The sequence below is a fragment of the Rattus norvegicus genome, chromosome 6, assembly GCF_036323735.1.
Source record: "Rattus norvegicus strain BN/NHsdMcwi chromosome 6, GRCr8, whole genome shotgun sequence".
Taxonomy (NCBI): Eukaryota; Metazoa; Chordata; class Mammalia; order Rodentia; family Muridae; genus Rattus; species Rattus norvegicus.
In genome coordinates, this window is record NC_086024.1 from 143530088 (window position 1) to 143553522 (window position 23435).

Here is a 23435-nt window from a genome sequence, read left to right on the forward strand (position 1 = left end):
ATTTTTGTAACATGGTGATTTGGTTGAACACAATAAAGTACAGTAGTAACTGAAAAAAAAAAGAATATTCATAACAACCTGTACATGAGCAGAGAGAAATCTTAACATCCATCTCCATGTGCTCTTGGCTGCTGCTTCTCTCTCTCCAGTCTCTTTTCCTCTCTAAACCTTTTCTCCCACCCATCCTTCCTTCTTGTCCAGTGACAAGCCTCATTCTATCTTGTACCTGCTTACACCTATATAATGATATTGTCCTATATTTTGCTTGGATATTTGGGTTTTTAATTTTGTGTTTTTTCTTTGTGTGTGTGTGTTAGATGAGAAGGATCTAGGAGGAGTTGGGGGAGGGAAAATTATGATTGAAATATATGAAAAGAAAAAAGGGAAAAAATAATGCCTTAAATTAGGACCTCAGGAAGACAGCTGGTGCTAGAAACAGGAGGCTGAAGTATGGGTCATGTCCTTTTGCGCAGTGCACTGTTGAGGGTTTCATGGTAGAACAAGTACCAGAGTAACTGTGAGGCTTATGTTCCCTAGATACAGTCAAGTTATGTCTTGGTTTCCTTCACCTGTGTGAAAGTGGGTGCTTTCTGTAGAGATTTTAACCATGCTTTCTGTTCTTCACATTTTCAGCTGTGGTGTGATTTCTGCTCTGAGAAATCAGGAGGAGAGTGTTACAGGCAGGAGCTACTGTACCTTGCTCGATTGTCTCTGTTCCTGGGGGCAAGTGGGGCATGTCCTGGAGCTCATTGTGGACTGGCTGCCTACAGTGCCACCGCAAGCCAAGGTTTGTATGCAGCCATGCCCCTGGAATGTGAAGAACAAGGGCATCTGGAAACCGTACAATGTTCTGGGAACACAAGCTCTAATTGCCTCTTTGTTTCACTGCTTTCCTTCAGAGTAATTTGGCCTCTAAACGAAAAGTGCAAATCAATGACATGTGCTCAGTGAAGCCTAAGTTAGCATTGTTGTACATGGAGTACTTGCTAACCCATCCAAAGAATCGAGAGTGTCTGCTCTCTGCACCTCAGAAGAAACTGAACCAGCTTTTAAAAGCACTTGAGGGATCCAAGGTAACTACTTATCTTGGAAGTTAAAGTGACTTCATATAGTAGTAACAGTGATGTAGTATGATAGTGTTTTCATGTTCTGGTGCACTAATGTTTGCAAGCTGGAAAGGAATTTAGAATGAGCATCTGGAGCATGCTGAAGTGTACAGGTGAGGCCAGGAGCAGAGCCATTTCCAGGACCTGTCTCATTACAAGCAGTGTTCAGAGCTCACATTTCTCCACGGTGTGTCAGGGCACCAGTTCATCTCCTCTTGTCTCAGAATAGGCTGTCCTGGACAGTGCTCAGTGAGGAAGTACTAGGTCTCTTAAGTCTTAAGCTGTGTTTTCTAGGAATCTTGGAAAATTATGTGACATGACATGAATTCATTGTTCCCAAGTGCCCTTTGGAATCCTTTTTTTTCCTGTGTTGCAACCCTGGCCACCTCCTGTATAATTCTCCACTGAACAGTTCTTATTGCTACCGCCCAGGATGGTGGTTCAGCAGAGCCTGCTCTAGGAAATGAATTGTGGTACTTGTGGGCAGTGGTCCTGTGGCCCTGTGCACCTGCCAACTATGTTGTGTGCTTCTAACATTCAGCAGGTAGTGCTAGGTGCAAGCATGGTAGCCCGAGCTGCACTGCTGCTAACCTTCTTGTGTGTCTGTGAATCAGGCACTTTCCACCTCGTTTTGATGTAGTCACATGTCACTCAGTGTGGCCCTCGCTTGTACTTTACAGGCAGATCTGGAATCATTGCTTCAGTCTCCAAGTGGGAATCCCCTTAACAAAGCCACTGCCCTGCATGCCTTTGGTCTGTACTGTAGGATGAGCGTCCATCTTCAGTACAAGGTATGCTGTCTCGTTTTTGTGGTCTAAGCATCATGTGTCAAAGCTGCTCTTGTTATTCATTAGCTTCCTTGTTGTGTTGGACAGTTCTGCTCAGAAGAGAAAATTCATCTGTCCATCCTGAGTGACACTGGGTCTTGGTTAGAAAACAAAGTTTTACCTCTTCTTGAAGACCAAGAAGAGGAGTATCTGAAGCTTCAGAGGGATGTTTATCAACAGATAATCCAGGTCAGCAGCTGAGATATAAAGCTCTTCTCTTGACCTTTTGCTCTATTTTCAAGATGACTTATTTTGTTGTAAAGTAGTTTTAGATCTTGTATTGCCTATAATACCGACAATGGCATTTCTTTATACAAAACACAACCTACATAATTTCAGTTCAGTATACCATGTTGCACATGGACGAGCATTAGGTAGGTTGCATACACTGTCTCTAGCGTTCTTACAGAAATAATGAAAATACGTATTTATGGAAATTCCTCTAGCAGTATAGTTGTAGACATCTGGCTGTAATATTTGTACATCACATCCTGGAGAGGTTTTTTTGGGCTTGTCTGCCTTCCTTGTTGAATGGTTTTTGTTGTTGATGGACCCATGAATGTCTTACAGACTTACCTGGCTGTGTGTAAAGATGCTGTCATGGTGGGACTTGGAGATCCTAAATTTCAGGTGCAGCTTCTACAGCGGAGTTTTGGAATAATGAAAACAGGTACCCTAGCATTATCCATTCATTAAAGGAATGTTTGAAAGCAATAAGTATTTATAGCTGGTCCCTCATTCCCTCCCTCTGTAGATCAGAATCTGGCTTCCAAGCAACTGACATATGTTCCAAGTAACACACACTGGCTTTTGCCAGAACAGTTGTTTATTATCTAATGCAGCTAGCAGTTTTAGAGATGCTTCTGATGTCAGGCACACCCATCCAGTTTCTGACAGGGTCCTTGGGGTTCTGCACCCTGGATCTGCCTTGTTGGTGGGCAGACTTCACCTGGCATCTATGTAGCGACCCTCCCAGAAGAAGTGTTGTGAGTGATGTGACCAGGAGTGTGGTACACCTGGGACCAGAACTAGGGATGCCTCTGACACAGAGTATGACAAGAAGAGTCCTATTGAGCTATGCCCTTGCATCTTCCCAAGGCCCCAGTCATCCTCTGTGGTATGGACTGTTAGTGGTTTTTACTACACATCCCAGTTACTGAGCTCTGTGCAGATGTCTTTTCACATTTGAAATTTTCATTTTTAAAAGTCTAGTAATTTAGTGAGAGAAGCCATCCTTATTCATTTTTTTAAAGTCTAGTAGTTTAACGAGAGAAGCCGTCCTTCATTGAATTCTGTTTAACACATTTAACTGGGTGAAGTTAGCCATTGTAGTCAAGTGATGTGTGTCATGTAGTTTGTCCTCATCCTTGTAGCTTAGATCCTTTCAGGCCGGCCTGAGTGGCCTACTCTCCCTTTGCTTCTGAACACTAGTTGGCAGCTTCAAGTATAGCAAGATACTGTATCAGTTTACAAATTCTAAAGTTGTAGGATTATTTCTTGCACAGCTCTTTTTAATCAACTCTATAGTAAAAACTACATTCTATATAAAATTATTAATTGAAATAATCAAAATTCAGTCATCACTTCATGCATCATTTAGGAATTGTTCTGCCTAAGGGCTGAATCTATTTTTAATTATGTATAAGAGTAGTATTGTAGAGCTAACCAGATTTTTGCTGTCCAGTGAGTCCATTTTTATCACATGGTGGTGCCCAATCCCTTTAGATCAGGTCAGAGCTAAACCTGAATCCAGCAATTTAGGGAGGTAAGACCTAGAGTCTACTTTGTTTTGAACTTCTTGCTCTGCTTGAAAGAGGCAAAATAAAGAAGCCATTTTCAGAAATTAGTTATATGTCTTAGTTACTTTTCTATTGCTCTGATAAAGACACCATGATCAAGGCAATTTGTAGAAAACAGAGTTTACTGGGGAAGTGAGTCCCTGTCTTTCATGGTAGGGAGTGTGGCAGCAAGCAGGCAAGCATGAGCTGGAGTAATAGCTGAGAGCTTACATCCTGAGACATAGCTATTCAAAAAAGAGGCTCTCACTGGGAATGGCATGGGTTTGAAACCTCAAAGCCTGTCCCAAATGACACACCTCCTCCAACACAGTGACATTTTCTAACCCTTCTCAAACACTTCTGCCAACTGGGCACCATTCTCTTTTAAACCACCACTTTATGTCAATATTAATTACACCCAGGTAGGGTATTCTTTATAAATTCAAATGCATATTCTAAAGAAGCCATTTCCAGGACACAGTTGGGTGGCCAGGTATGTAAACCAAGTAAATTAGGGGTCTCAGCTCACAAACTTCAGGTGCTCCCACTATAATACAGCGTACGGATTGTCGAAAATCAGGCAACAACAAAATAGGGCTGTGGGAAAAGATACTTTACTGAAAAATAAAAGCCCAGTTAAGTAATGTTTAGGGGCTGGGGATTTAGCTCAGTGGTAGAGCGCTTGCCTAGCAGGTGCAAGGCCCTGGGTTCGGTCCCCAGCTCCGAAAAAAAGAAAAGGAAAAAAAAAAGTAATGTTTAATTTTTAAAAGTAACGACTATAAGAAATGTAGGGCTTCCATCTTAAATGAAAGAAGAAGACCACTGATGACGTAATGTGTCTGGGACTCGAGCACCTCAGTGACCAAGGCTGCCACGTACATGCCGTTGCCTGCAGCCAGCGTGTGAGGCTGTCTCTGAGGCTTTCCATCCTTGCTGAGATAACGAGCTGTTAGTTCGTTGGCAGGTGCTTGGCAACCTAAAGATGAGCGTAGTGAAGGGCCGTGGAGCCAGCACTGCTTCAGTTTCCTGTTTTCTCCTTGTTTTCTGGCTTTGAGCTCTGCCCTGGAGAGGACCTTTTTTGCTGTAGCTGTGCTAGCAAGGCAAGAGAGAGCAAGCAGGCAAAGAGAAAGCAAGCTTCCTTCTTCCATGTCCTTTATATAGGCTTTACATAGCAGAACATGTGGCCCAGATTAGGGGTGCATCTTTCCACCTCAAAACACCTGTCTGGGCCTTGGTGCGCAGTATCCTGGTTTAAAGAGTTCATCACCTGTCCCGTCAGTAGATGTTCCACATGATCAATGTATATGAGGAGTTGAGTTCTTCCACCCTCCTATGAGTGAGAGTAGTAGATCCTTGAAAGTTTCTCTGGTGGTTTAGTGATTTTATGCAGCTGCTTATTGATTCTGGCAGTCTTAGCCCTGGAGAGGATTCATAGAGAGCCTCTGGGATACAAAGTCTCTTCCTTAGGCAGGAAGGTTTGGGGTATAGTTGGTTATGGTCTATGGCAGCTTGCTGCATCCTTAGTCCATTTTGTAGGTGGATGGTTTTACCCTTCTTATCCAGACCCATTCTCTGGTGTCCTTCTGGTCACCTGGACAATAGGCTTCTGTGAGTGTGTGCTTATTGCATGCTCGTTTTATTTCAGTGTAGCTTGTACCATGGGTTCTGCCAGGATGCTTGCTGTCCGTACCCAAAAGTTAAAGGTGAAGCAGCACCTGAGCCATGTGTTAGGGTGGGACAGGGTGATACAGGGTGCCCTTGAGGCTTACTGGGGGCAGACCACGGTCTCTGTTTTTGTAGCTTTTACTGGAAAGATTGATTAGAAAGGTAAATGGAATAATAGTGTTATTGGGCTCATACACAGAATTAATTTTCTAAATAATATACCCAGTAGGAGGTAGTTGAAAAAAAAAAAACCAAAAACAAAGGAAACCAATTACTACCAAGTATCAGAAATCTCTGAGGTTATCAAATGATAGCCTCACATGAGTTGTCCTTTCTGGGTTTTCACCTAGGTGTTAATATAAGAGTAAGTCTGTGTTTTCTAAATCATGTGTCATAGGAGTCACACTGCCAGTTTTTCACATGCAGTTCTTAAGAACCAAAGTTCTTGGTTTACTGACAGAATCAGCTATACTGTAGCTGTTGGGGAACAGGTTTTTATGTGTTGGGTTGTAGTTTGGATCGATCTGACAAGGTGCTTCGTGCTCACTTGGTAGTAATAGATTCTTCCATTACAACCATGTACAAGCATTGAGCAATTGCAGCTAAATCATGTGTTTAGGTAATTAATGTTTCTTTTCTTTTTAGTGAAGGAATTTTTTTATGTTTCATTACTTCTTGGCATTCTGAAGGAGATAGCTGGGAACTCCATGATTTACAGAACAGATTCAGATGAGAAGGTCACAGTGCTGTTTGACTTAGTCCAGGAGGTGTTTCAGAAGATGTTGGAATGTGTTGCCTGTGTCTTCAGGAAGCAGCCTGAGGAAAGTCTGCAGGTATTGTGCTAGAACGGGCCAGCGGGGGAAGAGGAGGGGTGGGGTGGGAATTCTTCGGGTGGCAGGGTAAAATGTGTGGAGACTGGCTGCATGCGCTGACTCTCCCTGTGCTGCCTGCTGAGGTCGTTGAGTGTGGTGATGCCAACCCTGAAGCGAAGCCTGCAGATCCACGCTCTAGGGCTGGGGATCGAGGTCCAAATAGAACGTATCTGTGAAGATGAGCATTTGAACAGAAACAGTGACCGCCTGGGAGAATGCTAACTCCCGCCACCTGTCATGTCTCCTTTAGAAACATCCTGAAAGGACCGTGGCTTTCTGTTGATGGTGGAAAGCTCATAGACTGAGGTGACTGAAGAGGCAGGTCCTAAAATATCAAAGGAATAGACCTATCCTTAAAACAGTACAAAGCCAGTTCCTGAATAAATTATATTGTTATTTTTCTATCAGTAAACTGTTATTGTTATAATTTAAGAAATGTTTAAATGTTTATGAAATACTAAAGAGTTTCAATTTTATTCTAGCCTTAGCTGATGGAAAGACGTGAACATTGCTGACACATTGTTTATGTGGTTTAGCCCAGTGTCCCTGCCAAGTCTCCCATTGTCCACTGAGTAGTGTTTTTCAGAATGCACTGCCCAAGCTGATAATTTTATTTTAATATTATTGCCTTTTTCCTGTCATCCCTCCCTCTTCACTGTTGATATTTTTTTTATATTATTGGTTTGTTTTATTTTATCTTTGTTGTTTTTGAGAGAGGTTCTTTCTTTGTGGAGCTCTGGCTGTCCTTGAACTCACTGTGTAGAGCAGGCTGGCCTTGTAATCACAGAAGTCAACCTGCCTCTGCCTCCCAAGGCATATACCACTGTACCCAGCAGCCATTGTTATTATTATTTTGGGGCGGGGGGGCAATATCTTACTCTGTAGCTTAGGTTGACCTAGAATTCACAGTGTAGCTCAGGTTGGCCTCACACTCATCTCCGTCCTCCTGCCTCACCCCCCCTGATTTGCGTTTATACAGATGCGAGCCACATCTCTGGTACTTGTTTTCTTTCCTCCTTTCTGAGTCTTAGCTCTCCTGACAGTGACTGATGTGATTTCTTGCAGCTCTTTCATTCTGTTCAGACCCCTCTTCATGAATTTATCACCACTATCCAGTCCTGGCACCAGGACACTGCAGTGCATCACGCTGTGCTTTCTACTCTGATCGCTGCACCAGTGGTTGAGATAAGTCACCAGCTACAGAAGGTGAGTGTTATCCAGTGTGACACTGTTGTTTTCTTCACTGTTCTGCTTACAGGACTTGGTTAGGTGTTTCCAGTTTTAGTGAGAACTGTTCCTTGCCATTCAGCTCGTTGGCTGTCTGTCATCCACATGGCAGCTGTGGAGCACATGCTAAGGGTACTGTCCCTCCTGACTGAGATGCGTCTGGCTCCAAGATGTGGACATCATGCTGGGTCTCAGACTTTTGAGTGAGTTCATAGTTTCTCAGGGAGAGTTGGGCTGACAGTTCAGGACTACTCTGGACTGAATTGGTATACAGTGGTTTACATCTCTGCATGTCTTTTTTTCTTTTCACTCCAAAGGAAGCTTGAATATTATGTATGGATGTTTTACCCACATGTGTTTATGTGTCTCATATGCATACCTGGTGGTCACAGAGACCATAGAGGATATCAGATACTCTACAACTGGATATACAGGTTGTTGTCAGTGCTTTTGGGGTTCTGGGGCCTAAGCCTGTGTTATTCTGTAAAAACAACAAGCTCTCTTAGCAGTCAAGCCATCCCTCTAGCTCCAGAAACTTGAAGTTTTGAAATCTGTTTTCCTAGCATAGTTCAAGGTGAATGGAAGACTCTTATTTACACAGATTTAACCTTTTTGGTTAAAGATTGATCTGATCAGGGAATCGTTTGAGCTAACACAGAAAGTGATTGAATACCATAGAGAGCATGCGGTATGGTCTTTATCTTCTTGGGCTCTGAGATGCGCCACATGTACATATGTAGTGACTTGGAGGAGAATGAACTAACTCACTGAATGCATGTACTTAGAGATGGTCATGTACTGCTTGACCATGGGTATTCTGAGAAATGAAGATGCAGATTCTCATTGCGCCACTCCCTGAGTATGCTTGCACAGATGCTAGCACATCGGCATAAAGCTCTGGGGCATTGCCAGAATACTTGCCAAAATGTCAGCATACAGCATGATTAAATACAAATTACTCTGTTTTTATGTCTGTGAGTGTTTGCTTATATGTATGTGTGTACATGCCTGGTGCCTGTGGAGGGTAAAAGAAGGCATCAGATTCATTGGAACTGGAGTTAACAGATGATTTTTTATTTTATTTATTTATTTTTTTCCGGAGCTGAGGACCGAACCCAGGGCCTTGTGCTTGCTAGGCAAGCGCTCCACTACTGAGCTAAATTCCCAACCCCAACAGATGATTTCTGAAGCAGCACGATGATGCTAAGAGCCAAACCTAGGTCCTCTGCAGGAGGAACTAGTGCTCCTAACCACTGAGCTATTTCTTCAATCCAAAAAGATTATTTTAATCTTACAAATTTTGTTGTATAAAATGTCAATGTGATGTTAATCAAGTTTTAAAACATATATTAGAATTTATAGTTATCTGAGTAAATCTAGGATTAGGACTTAGCTTCAGAAGGCTGCACAGCTAAAGTTACAAAGAATTAGTGGCCTTTGCACGGACCTGGACCCTGAACTGCCTGGCTCGGCCCAGTTCGCTCATTTTGTTTGTACTGCCCTGTGCTGTGTGAGCCAAGTAGAGCAGCAGCTGATCGTGTCCTTTCCTAGTTAGACGTGCGCTGCTCTGCCCCTTCCAAGAGTACTCACTGGTGACTGGCAGGTCTTCTGAAGGCCTCTCCTTGACTGCAGATTGTTTTGTTTTTTAATTTATTTTCTTTTCAGTTTTCCTTTGGGGATCTTCCTGGTTGGTTGGTATACACATTAAAGAATACAGTTTCTTTTTATGTCCTATTTTTGACTCCTTTAAGAAAATGTGTTTTCCATAATGCTTCACAAAGTCTGCTTTGTTAGTTTTGTAGCCAATCTAGTCTTCTCATGCTTCTTGTTTGTATAGGAACTCTGTTTTTAGATTTTACTTCTGACCTGTCTTCATAGTTAAGGTGTTGTGAGTATACCGTATAATTAGTTTGTAAAATTCACTCTGACTAGTGTCTTCATTTGGATGCTTATAGTTTATCTGTTGAGCTTAATTACATCAGCATTCAAGACAGGGACTCACACCTTAGGTCATCCTGGCTGTGAACTCTTGATAAACCCCTGCCTCAGCCTCCGCAGTACTGGCTCACAGGCATTAGCCACCATGCCTAGCTTTTTCTATTGCTACATTTTATCTTTTCTGTGGATTGGCTTTTACTTGGTTTCTCTAGAATATTATTTCTCAACCTGTGGGCCACAATTCCTTTGGGAGTGTTGAGTGACCCTTTCTTTCACTGGGGTCACCTAAGACCATTGGAAAACACAGTTATTTACATTATGATTCATAACAGTGGCAAAATTATAGTTATGAAGTAGCAATGAAAGTAATTTTTTTTTTGATTGGGGGGTTACCGCAACATGAGGAACTGTAAGCAGCTATAGGAAGGTTGAGGACTACTGGTCTTGGGGTTCATCACAGTGCCTTAATGAATTCACCTTACCTTATACTTCGTAAGACTCTCCTAGTAATAGTCTTCTTATTAGAGCTTCCTTGAATCTTTGCTGTAGTCAGGTGTTTTATTTTGACATAGGCTAAACGTGTTATTGTATTTTAAATTACCTTTATTTCACTCAGTAGTGCTTTCAGTGTATCATAAATGTATTCTCAACACTTAGGTTGGTGGATGCTAAACCTTATCATTTAATGTAATGTGCCCAAGACAGCAAGACTTAGGCAAAAGACAGGGAGGAAGAAATAAGGCGAGATGTTCATACTGCAGCTATTACAGGAGAAAACAGACACAAGCCTCCTCTGGGAGTGGGAACTACAAATTACTTCAGGAACTGTTTCCATGAGGAATTTACTCAACAGTGAATGACCTGTCAACCCTCATGTGACTGGTAGTAGTGTTGTCCAGGGTGTGACCTATGAGGACCTAGCCCATTAGTTACAGGTATCTTCTGTCAAGCAAGTAGCAGAGGCCAGGGATGCTGTTCCACATCTTGCAGTGCATAGCCTGGACAGTATATCCCTACCTTGCCCATTGTACCACAGGGCAACTTTAGACCAAAACACCAGCATTCTGAGACTGAAATTCTAATCTGGGCTGAGAAGGAGAACTGGTTAAAGTGGCTTAGCATAAAGTGTATTGTTTATAGAAGATGATACCAAGTTAGATAAAGGCCATTTGATAAAGGGCTTGCCAAGTGATTGATATATCCTTTATTTCTATGTCCTTGGGTGAAATAATGCCACATTCATAACTAACTGTAGTGAATAAAGCTTGTTCTTTTGAGTTTCTGAAATGCTTTTGTCAGGTAGAAGAAACCCAAATCAGTGTGAACCAAGTTGTCATTCTAGATCATTTATGATATACTGATCTGAAACATTTCTAGGTTTCTGATATAGAAGAGCTGACTTCACCACAATGTCTTGCTGACCTTCCTCCATTTTCAAGGAGTTTAATGGGAGTAATAATGAAGTCTTCGGATGTGGTCAGGTAATTGTCTTCTCTCTCTGATCTTGGCACAGCCCTTTCTGTAATTGTTTCCAGTGCCTCCGCTTTATTATCTTACACTCTCAGGCTTTCAAAGGTATTTTTTACACCCTTGAGAAAAACATTCCATCGAATTTTTCTTCATTTTATGAGTGATGGAAAATGTTAACACTAAACTTTTGTAAAGATGACCCTGACTTTCTATAAACTGTTACAGTCACTTACATAGTTTTGGCTATGTTTATCACAACTAAATTCTGGTAGAAGGGGAAAGTGTACAAAAATGCTTCTTGCTGGGTGGTGGTGGCACAGGTCTTTAATCCCTACACTCATGGCAAAGGCAGAGGCAAAGATCTCTTTGAGTTTGAGGCCAGCCTGGTCTACAGAGCTGGTTCTAGGACAGCCAGAGCTACACAGAGAAAACCTATCTTGAAAAGCAAACAAATAAACAAAACAAAAAAATTCTTGCTGTTTGTTCTAGTTTGCTTCTCTGTTGCTTTGATAAAACACTAACCAAAATCAACTTAAGGAGGAAAGGATTTATTTAACTCACAGGTTATATAGTTTATCGTGGAGAGAAGACAAAGCAGGAACTGGAAACAGACCGTCTAGGTGCAGTGCTTACTGACTTGCTCTCTGACTTGTTCAGCTTGCTGGCCTACACAACTCAGGGTCACCTGCAAGGGTGGCAGCTGCCACGGTAGGCTTGGGCCCCCAATAGTAATCTTAATCAAGAGTGTCCGTAGACATTCCCACAGGCCAGTCTGATGGAAGTATTTTCCCAACTGCGGTTCTGTCTTGCCAGGTGACTCTCGTTTGTGTCAAATTGGCAAAAGCTAAGTAACAAAATTCACCCATTGTCATTGTGACGTACATGTCACTATTAAATCATCACCTTTGCTTTCTTGTTTAACCCCAAGATTTCATGTTAATATCACAATATAAAACATAGAAAAACTTTACAAGTACCAGTATAAAGATCCATGGTATTCAAAATTTTCAGTACTTTGAAAGTCCAGTTTCTTTTTTTTTTTAAAGTAAATTTCTTTAACTGGGCTCCAGAAAAACAAAAAAAACAAGTTATGGGTTGGGGATTTAGCTCAGTGGTAGAGCACTTGCCTAGCAACCGCAAGGCCCTGGGTTCGGTCCCCAGCTCCGGGGGGGTGGGGGGGGGAACAAGTTATATATTTTGTTATTACAAGAGTGAAGAAGCAAGGCATAAAAACAGTAACACTTAAGCCAAACCAATGACCATCAGTATAGCCTCAGATTATTTGAAATTCTTATAAGATCTAGTGGGCTCCAAAGTCCTTTAATACCCCATACAACTTGTCTGGTAGACTCAGGCTGGCTCTTTGTAATACCTGCTTTTGTCCTGAATGGCTGTCCCAAGACCTGGCATCTCCAGTGTGTTGGAATCTCCATTACTAAGGCTTTGCATTCACCAGTGTTTTTCTGGCTTCTCTGGGGACTCCAGCTTTGCCATGTGGTGCCAAGCTTCCTCTGCAATCTATGACCCCTTCATGCTTTCAAAACTAGTTCTATGTGGGAAACTCATATGTTTTAACATGGTTTGGCTACCAGCTTGGGTTACAGTCTTGCTCCAATCCCCTTCCCCCAAAAAGACCCCCAACTTCTGTGTGCTGACCCTGTGGAAGCACTTTCCAGATATTACCTAGGTGATGCTAGTCTCTTACTAATCACAGCTGATTCTTCAGCTCCAGCTAACCAGCATCATTTGTTTCAATAACACAGAAGTTTTCGTTTCCATAGATTGTTTAAATTAAATCACATAAACAACCCTGTTAGAAGTCATGCTTTCCTCTGAAATTTCACAGTCCTCTGTATCTTTCTCAACAACCCTATCTTCCCAGAGCAGCTCAGTATGCTCTGAACACTCAGTGTCCTCTCTAGCTCAAAGCTCCAAAACCCTTTCATGACCCTCTCTCAAAGCAATGATGACCATCACAGCAGTATTTCACTTTTTAGTATCACTTTTTGTCGTAGTTGCTTCTCTGTTACTCTGATAAAACACCAAACAAACAAAACCAATGTGGGAAGGGAAGGGTTTATTGGCTTACGTGTCCAATTACATTCTATCATTGAAAGAAGCTGAGGCAGGAATTAAAACAGGGACCATGGAGAAACACTACCTGCAAGTCTCCAAGGCTTGCTCAGTTTGCTTTTTTATAGAATCAGGAGTGCCTACCCAGAGGTGGCTCCACCCACAGAGGGCTGGGTCCTCCCACATCAATCATTAATCATGAAAATGTGCCATAGACTTGGCCAGAGGCCAGTCGGGTGGAGGCAGGCCTCAGTTGGAGTTCCCTCTTCATGGTGACTAGTTTGATTCAACACAACGAGAACTCAGCCAGCACACTGTTTTCCGCAAGCTGCAGGTGAAACATCAGTGCAGTTTTTGTTCAACATTCAGCTGTAACTTAGCTCCGCAATCCAGTTATCCCTCACCTGGGATTCTAGACACAGGGACCACAGTATAGAGGGGCTTGTTTTTCAGACTCTGAACACATGTGGCACTATATAGTCTAGGTGCGTCATTTCCAGGGCTGTGCATTGCCTTTCAGTAGCACACTTACTACATTTGGAGTAGCCAGTGCATTTCAAAGGCCAGTTTTCTTGTTCTCCTTCTACGCACACCATGTGGTTTCAACATTTTATTTTCAAGAGCTGACATGTAATACACGTAGGAGAGGACCTCAGCCAGCTTCCCATGTTACCTGAAAAGTGGTGGTTATGATTGTGGGTGACCCTTGTCCGTGTTTATTTTTCTGTGAAGTATTAGGATGTGGAGTAATTTCAGATGTTTGCTGATTTTATAGGTCATTTTTGGATGAACTAAAGACATGCGTAACTTCCGGTGACATTGAAGGCATTGTGTGCCTCACAGCTGTTCTGCATATTATTTTGGTTTTTAACAGAGGTTGGTTACCTTATTTCTCCTTCGTTGTGCGTTACTGATAATGTCCTTCTTTGCTCTTTTTTTTTTTTTTAAATTTTTATTTATCATATATGAGTACACTGTAGCCGTCTTCAGACACACCAGAAGAGGGCATCAGATTTCACTACAGATGGTTGTGAGCCACCATGTGGTTGCTGGGATTTGAACTCGGGAAGAGCAGTCAGTGCTCTTAGCCACTGAGCCTTTTCTCCAGCCCCTTCTTTGCTCTTAATGTTAGAGATGTTTGGAAATTCGGCCTCTGTTTACCTCGCCTCTGCCAGAACAGGCTTCTCAACAGCCTTTTCAGCTGTGTTCCCTAATGCTGTCTGAGTGTAGTCTGCCTCACTGGGCCTCTCTGCATGAGCTTACTTCTCTGCTCCTGTCTGCCTTTCACGTAAACTGTTGGGTGCAGGTGACTCTCACTCTGTACTTCAGAATTGGATCCCTCCTGGCTTCCCCTTTCCCTTTTTACCTTTCTTCCTTACCTCCTTTCTGACTTTCCCCTCCCCCTCCCCCTTGCCTTCCTTAGGCTAGATACATGCTCTATCCCTGAGCTGTGGCACCAGTTCCTATGGCACCAGTTCCCCTTTTAATTTTGAGACTGGATCTGACTAACTTATCTAGGCTAGCCTTGAATTTACTTTAACCTAGGCAGGCCTTGAACTTGGTGTTTTCCTGCCTTAGCCTTGCTAATAGCTGGGATTACAGGTCTGGCCCACTAGGCCCAGCTCCAAATTGAACTGCTATTGATTTTGCCCAGTGTTACTTATGTCTAAAAATCTGGGTGAAACTGGTAACACAGGTCTGCAGGTCCTGCAGCTACCCAGGAAGCTGACGCAGGAAGTTTGGGGCAACATTAGTGAAATCCAGACTCAAAAGTTATTCTAAAAAAAATTTTTTTTTAAATAATGGACATTTTGGCATTATACGTCTTGAATACTTAGCCATTAGAAGTAGTACTGGAAAAATAATTGGCAATACCTGTAATCTGTCAGCCTCAGTGTGAGGTAGAGTGACATCCTCGTTGGCTGACTATATTCTGGTTTTCATATTTTTGGTAAAGTTTTACTTTAAAATATCTTTCAAGTCTTTACACTTTACAGGCAAAGATACCTTTCATCCACATGTCTGGGACAAGAACTCTTTCAGATATGGGAGTTCATAGTGGCCTTTTTTTTTTTCTATGCAAAATATACTGGTTGAAAATTCTTGAATTAAGATTTTAAAATCTGAAATACTTCAAAATTTGAAACATACAAGTGTAACAAAATATTTTGAATTTTCACATGTTATAGATTACAGATTTCGGAGTTAGGGTGTTCGGTCTATTATGTTTTAAGTTTATTAGACCCAGTTTGGGCACCAGAAGTCTGAGGGACTTCCCCGACTTAGGTGCACAGAGAGAGCACTTGTGATCTGAGGAGCAGAGGCCATGCTGCATGAGCAGGTGGCCCGATGTCGGAGGGTGCTGAGCACCTGTCAGTTATGTCAGTCGTGGGGACTGTGATTCCTGCAGGCTTTCATTCCTTTCTGATAATTGCATTGTCACTCATAGCAGATGTACTCTCATAGCATCTCTGTGGAAGGCACAATTATCCTGCAGTCGACCACGGTTAACTTGTAAAACAAACAGAAACCAAAGAGCTGACCCCATGTGCACAGCTGAGTGAGTAGTGTTGTGTACTGATGTTGAGATCTTGTGATTTTTCACTGCAATCGTCTTTCAGGTAAACATGTAAGTGCAAAGGTGCAGGAAGTGGCAGCATCCGTGAACAGAAAGCTGAAGACCTTTATGGAGATCACTTTGGAGGAAGACAGCCTTGAAAGGTAAATATGAGACTTACTCCAGCCGAGAGCTAGGCGTGCTGGGGTTTTGCTCTTATTCAGTTCACTGGAGCCAGGTGATTAGAAGCTGGGTATAGGATGCAGATTGTGGGAGTTTAAATGAGAGTGGCCCCCATAGTTCATATTTGAATGCTTGGTTGCTAGAACTATTTGGAAAGCATTAAGAGTATGGCCTTGTTGGAGGAGGTGTGCCACTGTCTGTGGACTTTGATGTTCCAAGCCATTTCCAGTTAGCTCCCGCTCTGCCTGTGCTTGTGGATCGTATGTGAGCTCAGTTTCTGCTCCAGTGCCATGCCTGCTGCTTTTAGTTTCTGCCACTATAGACCATGACACTCTGGAACTCTGAGCCCCCAAATTAAAAGCTTTCTTTTATACTTGACTTGGTCATGGTGTTTTCTTGAGGCAGTAAAACAGTGACTAAGACAGATGTTTCTGTTTGGAGTACTAATGCTTTTCAGAAACAAAAGAAAACAAGCTTTTGTGAAATTTGCTATAGAAAAAAAAGACCATTTACTTCAACTCATGATTTTCAAATGAGATATTGTTTTGGGTGTTTCACTTTATTTGAAAACCACAGGTATTTCCCAGGTATAAATGCAGGTACATCTGGAGTGTCAAGATTCGTTTCTAGCCCTTGGTGGTGTTATGGGGAGCCCACCAGAGAAGACCACTAAGACAGTTTATAGCCAATTGAAAGTCTTTATTCCAGCGAGCCGGGACTATACTCAGCTAGGACCCAAGTGTAAAAGCAAAACATTTAGAGTTAAGGGGTTTTTGAAGGCATAATCACATCCTGGTATATCCCTCTACAGCTTCAGGGGGAGGTCAGTCCTACACAAAGAAGTTTGACAGGCCCTAAGTAAGTTAGTTGGGACATAGAACTAGATCTAGAATACAGTTGAGTAATTTTCCTCCATCTTAAGTCTCTTCAGTGTTTTTGGTGCCTCAAAATTTTTATTATACAAGTCTTTCGCTTCCTTAGATTTATTTATTCCAAAGTTCTTTTGTTTTGTTATGGTTTTGAGGTTATTGTGAGTAGATTTGTTTTGGCTTTTTTCTTGGTATGCTTGTTGGCGATATAGGAAGGCTAATGATTTTGTGTGTGCCAGTCTGTATCCCACTACTATGTACTCTGCAGAATGTAGTTATTAGCTGTTGGAGTTTTGTGGTGTGCTTTTTAGGGTCTTTTCTACACAGAGCCATATCATGTACAAAAAAGGATACTTTGACTTCTTTTTTTCCCCTCTCTCTCCTTCATTTGTCCTATTGCTCTGGCTAAGGCTTCAAGCACTGTACAGAACAAGAATGGAGAATAAACATTTGCCTTGTTCCTTATTTTAATAGAAGTGTTTCAGTTTCTCTCCATTTAGTGTAAGGTTGTCTGTGGACCTTTTGAAATCTGCGTTCATTTAATTTAGACCCCCCCCCTCCCCATCCCTAGATTCTTCAGGACTTTTTATCATGAATGGACCTTGGATTTTGTTAAAGATCTTTTCTGTATCCAATGAAATGGTCATATGATTGAGTTTATTTATGCGGTGGATTGGATTTACTGATTTGTAAATCATCTGTGAATATTTCTGTTCCCCCTTTTAAGGACTGAAGCTTCTGTACTTTGGTCATCCTTCTTGAGCTTCATGTGGTCTGTGGATTGTATCTTGGATAATTCAAGCTTTTGTATATGTTGATCTATTCCTGCATTTCCAGGATGATGCTGACTTGATCATGATTAGTAATCTTTTTGATGTGTTCTTGAATTAAATTTTTAAGTATTTTATTGAATTTTTGCATCCATATTCATCGGAGTGATTGACCTATAATTTTTCTTTTTGTTTAATCTTTGTTGGTTTTGGAGTCAGGGTAACACTGGCTTCATTAAAAAGGCTTTATTTATTTATCTTGATTTAATTTTGGTACGTCATATATATCTTGAAGTTTGTCCATTTCTTTTAGATTTTCTAGTTTAATTGAATATAGGCTTTTAAAGTATGTCATTAATATTTTCTTGAGTTTTCTTGGTTTCTGCTGTAATACTTACCTTTTTATCTGTTCTGGATCCTTTTTCTCTGTTCTGGCTAATTAGGCTAAAGTTCATCTTATTATTTTTTTCAAAGAACCAACTCATTTTATTGTTTTTGTCTGTTGGTTTCTTCTTCCTCTTTTTTTTTAAATTTTTTATTTTATTTTTTAATTTCTTTTAAAAGCTAGCTTTCATTCTGTAGTGCTGGTTGGCCTTTAACTCATTGTGTAGACTATGTTGGTGTTGACTTCAGAGATCCACCTGCTTCTGTTTCTTAAAGTACTGAAATTAAAGCTATGTACCACCACTTCTGACCTGACTTTGAATACTGTCTTTAAGTGTTGTTTGTTCTTGTTTTACCAAGGCCTTCGGGTGCCACATTAGTTCATTAGTATGAAATCAAATCAATCTCTCTCTCTCTCTCTCTCTCTCTCTCTCTCTCTCCCTGCTCCCTCCCCCTATCCTTCCCTCCCTCCTTCCCTCCCTCCCCCATGCTTTCCTCCCCCTCTCCTCTCTTTTCTCACTTTCCCCTCACCCTTCTCCCTCTCCCCTTTCCCTCTCCTCTCATTCATAGGTCTTAGTGTGATAAAACTGTCTTCATAGGCCTGCCTTCATTGTTTTATATACCAATGTTGTGTTTTTATTTTCATTCAGTTCTAGTACTTTTAGTTTTCTTCTTGGTTTCTCCCTTGATCCAATTCAGTCAGTAGTGTACTCAGTGCCATAAGCTCTTGTGCTCTGTAGTTTCTAGAACTGTTGATAGCCAGCTTTATTCCTTTGTGACCACAGAACACAAGATGTTCTCTTCATTTTCCAATATTTGTTGAGATTTGCTTTGTGTCCTAATATGTGGTCAGTTTTAGAGGAAGTTCTATGGGCTGCTGAGAAGAAAGTGCATTCTTTGGTGATTAGGTAAACTATTCTGTAAATGACTATTAAATCTATTTGATTTAAGATGTCAGCTGAGTGTGGTAGTGCAGGCTTTTAATCCTAGCACTCAGGATTCATGAGCAGGTAGATCTTTAAGTCTGAGACTAAGCTGATCTACATAGTGAGTTCTAAAACATCCAGGGCTATGTATAGAGAGATACCATATAGAAAGATCCAAAAATGAATGAATGAATGAATGAATGAATGAATGAATGAAAGAAAGAAAGAAAGAAAGAAACAGGGTATTGAAGTCACTGTACTGAGATCAATCTATGCTTTTTGTTTTTGTTTTCTTTATTGGATATTTTCTTTATTTACATTTCAAATGTTATCTCCTTTCCTGGTTTCCCCTCTGGGAACCCCCCATCCCATCTGCCTTCACCTGCTTCTATGAGGGTGCTCACCCACACACCTACTCCCTCCCTTTTCCCCACCCTGGCATTCCCTACATTGAGGCATCAAGCCTTCACAGGACCAAGGGCCTCTCGGCCCATTGATGTCCTACAAGGTCCATCCTCTGCTACATTATGCAGCTGGAGCCATGAGTCACTCCATGTGTACTCTTATATTAATGGGTTAGTCCCTGGGAGCTCTGGGGGTCTAGTTGGTTGATACTGTTTTTCTTCCTATGGGGTTGCAAACCCCTTCAGCTACTTCAGTCCTTTCTCTAACTCCTCCACTGGGGACCTTGTTCTTAGTCCAGTGGTCGCTGTATTTGTCAGGCTATGGCAGAGCCTCTCAGGTGACAGCTATATCAGGCTCCTGTCGGGATGCACTTGGCATTCACAATAGTGACTGGGTTTGGTGACTGCATGCGGGATGGATTCCCCATGTGGGGCTGTCTCTGGATGGCCTTTCCTTCAGTCTCTGCTCCACACTTTGTCTCCATATGTACTTCCTCCTGTGAGTAGTTTGTTCCCCCTTCTAAGAGGGGCTAAAGCATCCACACTTTGGTTTTCTTTCTTCTTGAGTTTCATGTGGTCTGTAAATTGTATCTTGGGTAATCTGAGCTTTTGGGCTAATGTCCACTTGTCAGTGAATATATACCATGTCTGTTTTTATTGTGATTGGGTTACCTCACTCTACTCCTCTTGGGTGAAGTTGCTTCTTTTTATTCTAGAGCTTTCAGGTGTGCTGCCAAGCTGCTAGTGTATGCTCTCTTCAGTTTCTTTTTGGAGGCACTCAGAGCTAGGAGTTTTTCTCTTCTCACTGCTTTCATTGTGTCCCATAAGTTTTGGTACGTTGTGTCTTCATTATCAAAGTCTTGAATTTCTTTCTTTTTCTCTTCCGTGACCAAGTTATCATTGAGTAGAATATTTTTAAACTCCCATATATATATTTGTATGTATTTACATACACACACACACACACACACACACACACACACACACACACACGTATATATGGACTTTCTGTTGTTTTTGTTATTAATGAAGACCAACCCTAGTCCGTGGTGATCTGATAGGATACAAGGAATTATTTCTGTCTTCTTGTATCTGTTGAGGCCTGTTTCATGACCACTTATATGGTCAGTTTTGGAGAAGGTACCATGAGGTGCTGAGAAGGTTTATTGTTTTAGGATGAAAGGTTCTATAGATATCTGTTAAGTCCATTTGGTTCATATCGTCTCTTAGTTTCACTGTGTCTCTGTTTAATTTCTGTTTCTATGATCTGACCATTGCTGAGAATTGGGTGTTGAAGTCTCCCACTATTATTGTGTGAGGTAGTGTGATTTGAGCTTTAGTAAAGTTTATTTTATGAATGTGGGTGCCCTTGCATTTGGAGCGTAGATGTTCAGAATTTAGAGTTTATCTTGGTAGATTTTTCCTTTGATGAGTATGAAGTTTCCTTCCTTATCTTTTTGATAACTTTTGGTCAAAAGTTGATTTTGATATTAGAATGGCTACTCAGCTTGTATCTTTGGACCATTTGCTTGGAATTTTCCAGCCTTTTACTCTGAGGTAGTGTCTGTCTTTGTTACTGAGATGCATTTCCTGTATGTAGCAAAATGCCAGGTCCTCTTTACATATCCAGTCTCTTAGTCTCTGTCCTTTTATCTGGGAATTGAGTCTATTGATATTGAGATAATAAGGAACAGTGATTGTTGCTTCCTGTTACTTTTGTTGTTAGAGGTGGAGTTATGTTTGTGTGGCCATCTTCTTTTGGGTTTACTTTCATGCTTTTCCTGGGTGTAGTTTCCCTGCTTATGGTAGAGTTTTCCATCTGTTACTGTTTGTAGGGCTGGATTTGTGGGAAGATATTGGTTTTGTCATGGACTACCTTGGTTTCTCCATCTATGGTAATTGAGAATTTTGCTGGATATAGTAGCCTGGGGTGGCGTTTGTGTTCTCTTAGGATCTGTATGACATCTGTCCAGGATCTTCTGGCCTTCATAGTCTCTGGTGAGAAGTTTGGTGTAATTCAGATAGGTCTGCCTTTATATGTTACTTGACCTTTTTCCCTTACTGCTTTTAATATTGTGTGTGTGTGTGTGTGTGTGTGTGTGTGTGTGTGTGTGTGCATCTGGTGTTTTGATTAGTATGTGATGGAAGGAGTTTCTTTTCTGGTCCAGTGTATTTGGAGTTCTGGAGGCTTCTTGTATGTTCATGGGCATCTCTTTCTTTAGGTTAGGGAAGTTTTCTATCATAATTTTGTTGAAGATATTTACTGGCCCTTTAAGTTGGGAGTCTTCATTCTCTTCTATACCTATTATCCATAGGTTTGGTCTTCACATTGTGTCCTGGATGTTTTGGGTTAGCAGCATTTTGCATTTTCATTGACTGTTGTGTCAATGTTATCTTCTGCCCCTGAGATTCTCTCTTCTATCTCTTGTATTCTGTTGGTGATGCTTGTGTCTATGACTCCTGATCTCTTTCCTAGGTCTGTCTCCCTTTGTGCTTTCTTTATTGTTTCTATTTCCATTTTTAAATCCTGAATGGTTTTATTCAGTTCCTTCACTTATTTGGTTATGTTTTCCTGTAATTATTTAAGGGATCTTTGTGTTTCTTCTTTAAGGACTTCTACTTGTTTACCTGTATTATCCTGTATTTCTTTAAGGGAGTTACTTATGTCCTTCTTAAAGTCCTCTATCATCATCATGAGATGTGATTTTAAATCCTAATCTTGTTTTTCCCTTGTGTTGGGATATCCAGTACTTGCTGTGGTGAGAAAACTGGGTTCTGATGATGCCCTGTAGTCTTAGTTTCTGTTGCTTAGGTTCCTGTGCTTGCCTATTGATATCTGATTACCTCTGATGTTAGTTGGTCTTGCTGTCTCTTGCTGGAGCTTGTCTCTCCTGTGGGCCTGTGGGCCTGTGATCTTAAGAGTGAGAGCGCTCCTGGCAGACCAGCTCTCTGTCAGCAGGTTTTGTGTCTGAGGGCTGTGGAACAGTCCTGGCTCTGAGCACAGATGGAGACTGGAAGGCAGGATATTTTCATAGTGGTGGACCAAAGATAATTCAAATATTTGTGTATTCTGAAAGTCATAACAGGTACTCAACTAATTATTTTTAAATGTGGTATATAATGATTTTTTTAAACTGTCCTCCTAGTAACCCCCTCCCCATTCAAGTCCTTCCTCCATTACACCTTCCCCTTCTCTTTTGAGAAGGGGGATCCCCTCTGAGTGTCATCCCCCTCCACTAACACATCACCCTCCCCCCACCCTTGCACATCAAATCACTGAGGGACTAGGAGAATCCTCTCCTACTGAAGCCAGACAAGGCACAGAATCCACAGGCATGCAGGCAACAAGCTCAGGGACAGCCCTGTTCCAGTTACTGGGAGACCCTCATGAAGACCAAGCTGCTCATTTGCTACATGTGTGGGGACAGATGGGGTTAGATCCAGTCGGTGCTCCATCTCTGTTGGTGGTTCAGTCTCTGGGAGCCCCACAAAGGTCCAGGTTGGTTGACTCTGTTGGTCTTCCTGGAGTCCCTGTACTCTTCAGGTCCTCAGTCCTTCTCCCAGTTCTTCCATGAGATTCCCAAGCTCCGTCTAATGGGTGTGAGTGTCTGCATCTTTCCATTGGCCACTGGGTGCAGCTTCTCAGAGGACAGTTATACTGGGTTCCTGCCACTGCAGGCCGTGCCAGGATGACCAGCTATGGTTGTGCGTAGATCTGACTCTGCCATAATGACTACTCTTGATTGTCAACTTGACTACATCTGGAATTAACAAAAACACAGATGGCTGAGCACAACTGCGAGGGATTGTTTTTCCTTAATTATAGCATTTGAATTGGGAAGGAACACCTTTAATCACGATCTTTGAGGTGGGAAAATACACCTTTACTCCAGACTTTATGTTGTTCTTTTCCAAGACAGTGTTTCTCTGTGTAGTCGTGGCTGACCTGGAACTCTCCGTACAGACCAGGCTGGCCTTGAACTCTCAGGGCCCCCCTGCCTCCTGAGTGCTGGGTTAAAGGCATGCTCTACCACCATCTGGCTTACCTGAGACTGTTTTTTCTGAGGTGGGAAGATTCTCGTTTGGTAGGGGCCACACCTTCTGCTGTCAGTCTGTATAAAGGGCTTGTCTGCTTTCTCTTGTTCTCACTGGCAAGTCCATTCCTTCTCTAGCATAGAGCCTACTTCTTTGGGATTCTGGCACATACAGCGGACCAGCTGAGACATCCGGATTTGTGGTCTAAACAACTCCTGGATTCTTGATCCTTCCTTTGGTAGATAGCCATTGTTGAGTTATCCGGACTAGCTTACTAGCCTATACGCCACTCTAATAAATCATATATGTGATTAGATATCATATGTATATGATTGTATATTTTATGTATAA

General features: G+C 41.8%; 1 protein-coding gene across 18 annotated transcripts in view; it reads left to right on the forward strand.

Moving 5' to 3' along the window:
- Nucleotides 1-23435, forward strand: part of Ncapg2 (non-SMC condensin II complex, subunit G2) — a 77200-nt gene that overhangs the window by 45437 nt on the left and 8328 nt on the right. For 17 of the 18 annotated variants that reach the window (XM_063262159.1, XM_063262158.1, XM_063262156.1 and 14 more), the window contains 10 exons: nucleotides 634-787; nucleotides 900-1073; nucleotides 1787-1897; nucleotides 1982-2122; nucleotides 2504-2603; nucleotides 6022-6209; nucleotides 7314-7454; nucleotides 10791-10894; nucleotides 13732-13832; nucleotides 15578-15677. In XM_063262159.1, coding sequence (XP_063118229.1) covers nucleotides 634-787; nucleotides 900-1073; nucleotides 1787-1897; nucleotides 1982-2122; nucleotides 2504-2603; nucleotides 6022-6209; nucleotides 7314-7454; nucleotides 10791-10894; nucleotides 13732-13832; nucleotides 15578-15677 — 1314 coding nt within the window. Of the gene's footprint in view, nucleotides 1-633; nucleotides 788-899; nucleotides 1074-1786; nucleotides 1898-1981; nucleotides 2123-2503; nucleotides 2604-6021; nucleotides 6210-7313; nucleotides 7455-10790; nucleotides 10895-13731; nucleotides 13833-15577; nucleotides 15678-23435 lie in introns of those variants that run through there. The other variant, XR_010052125.1, reaches the window with a different exon arrangement.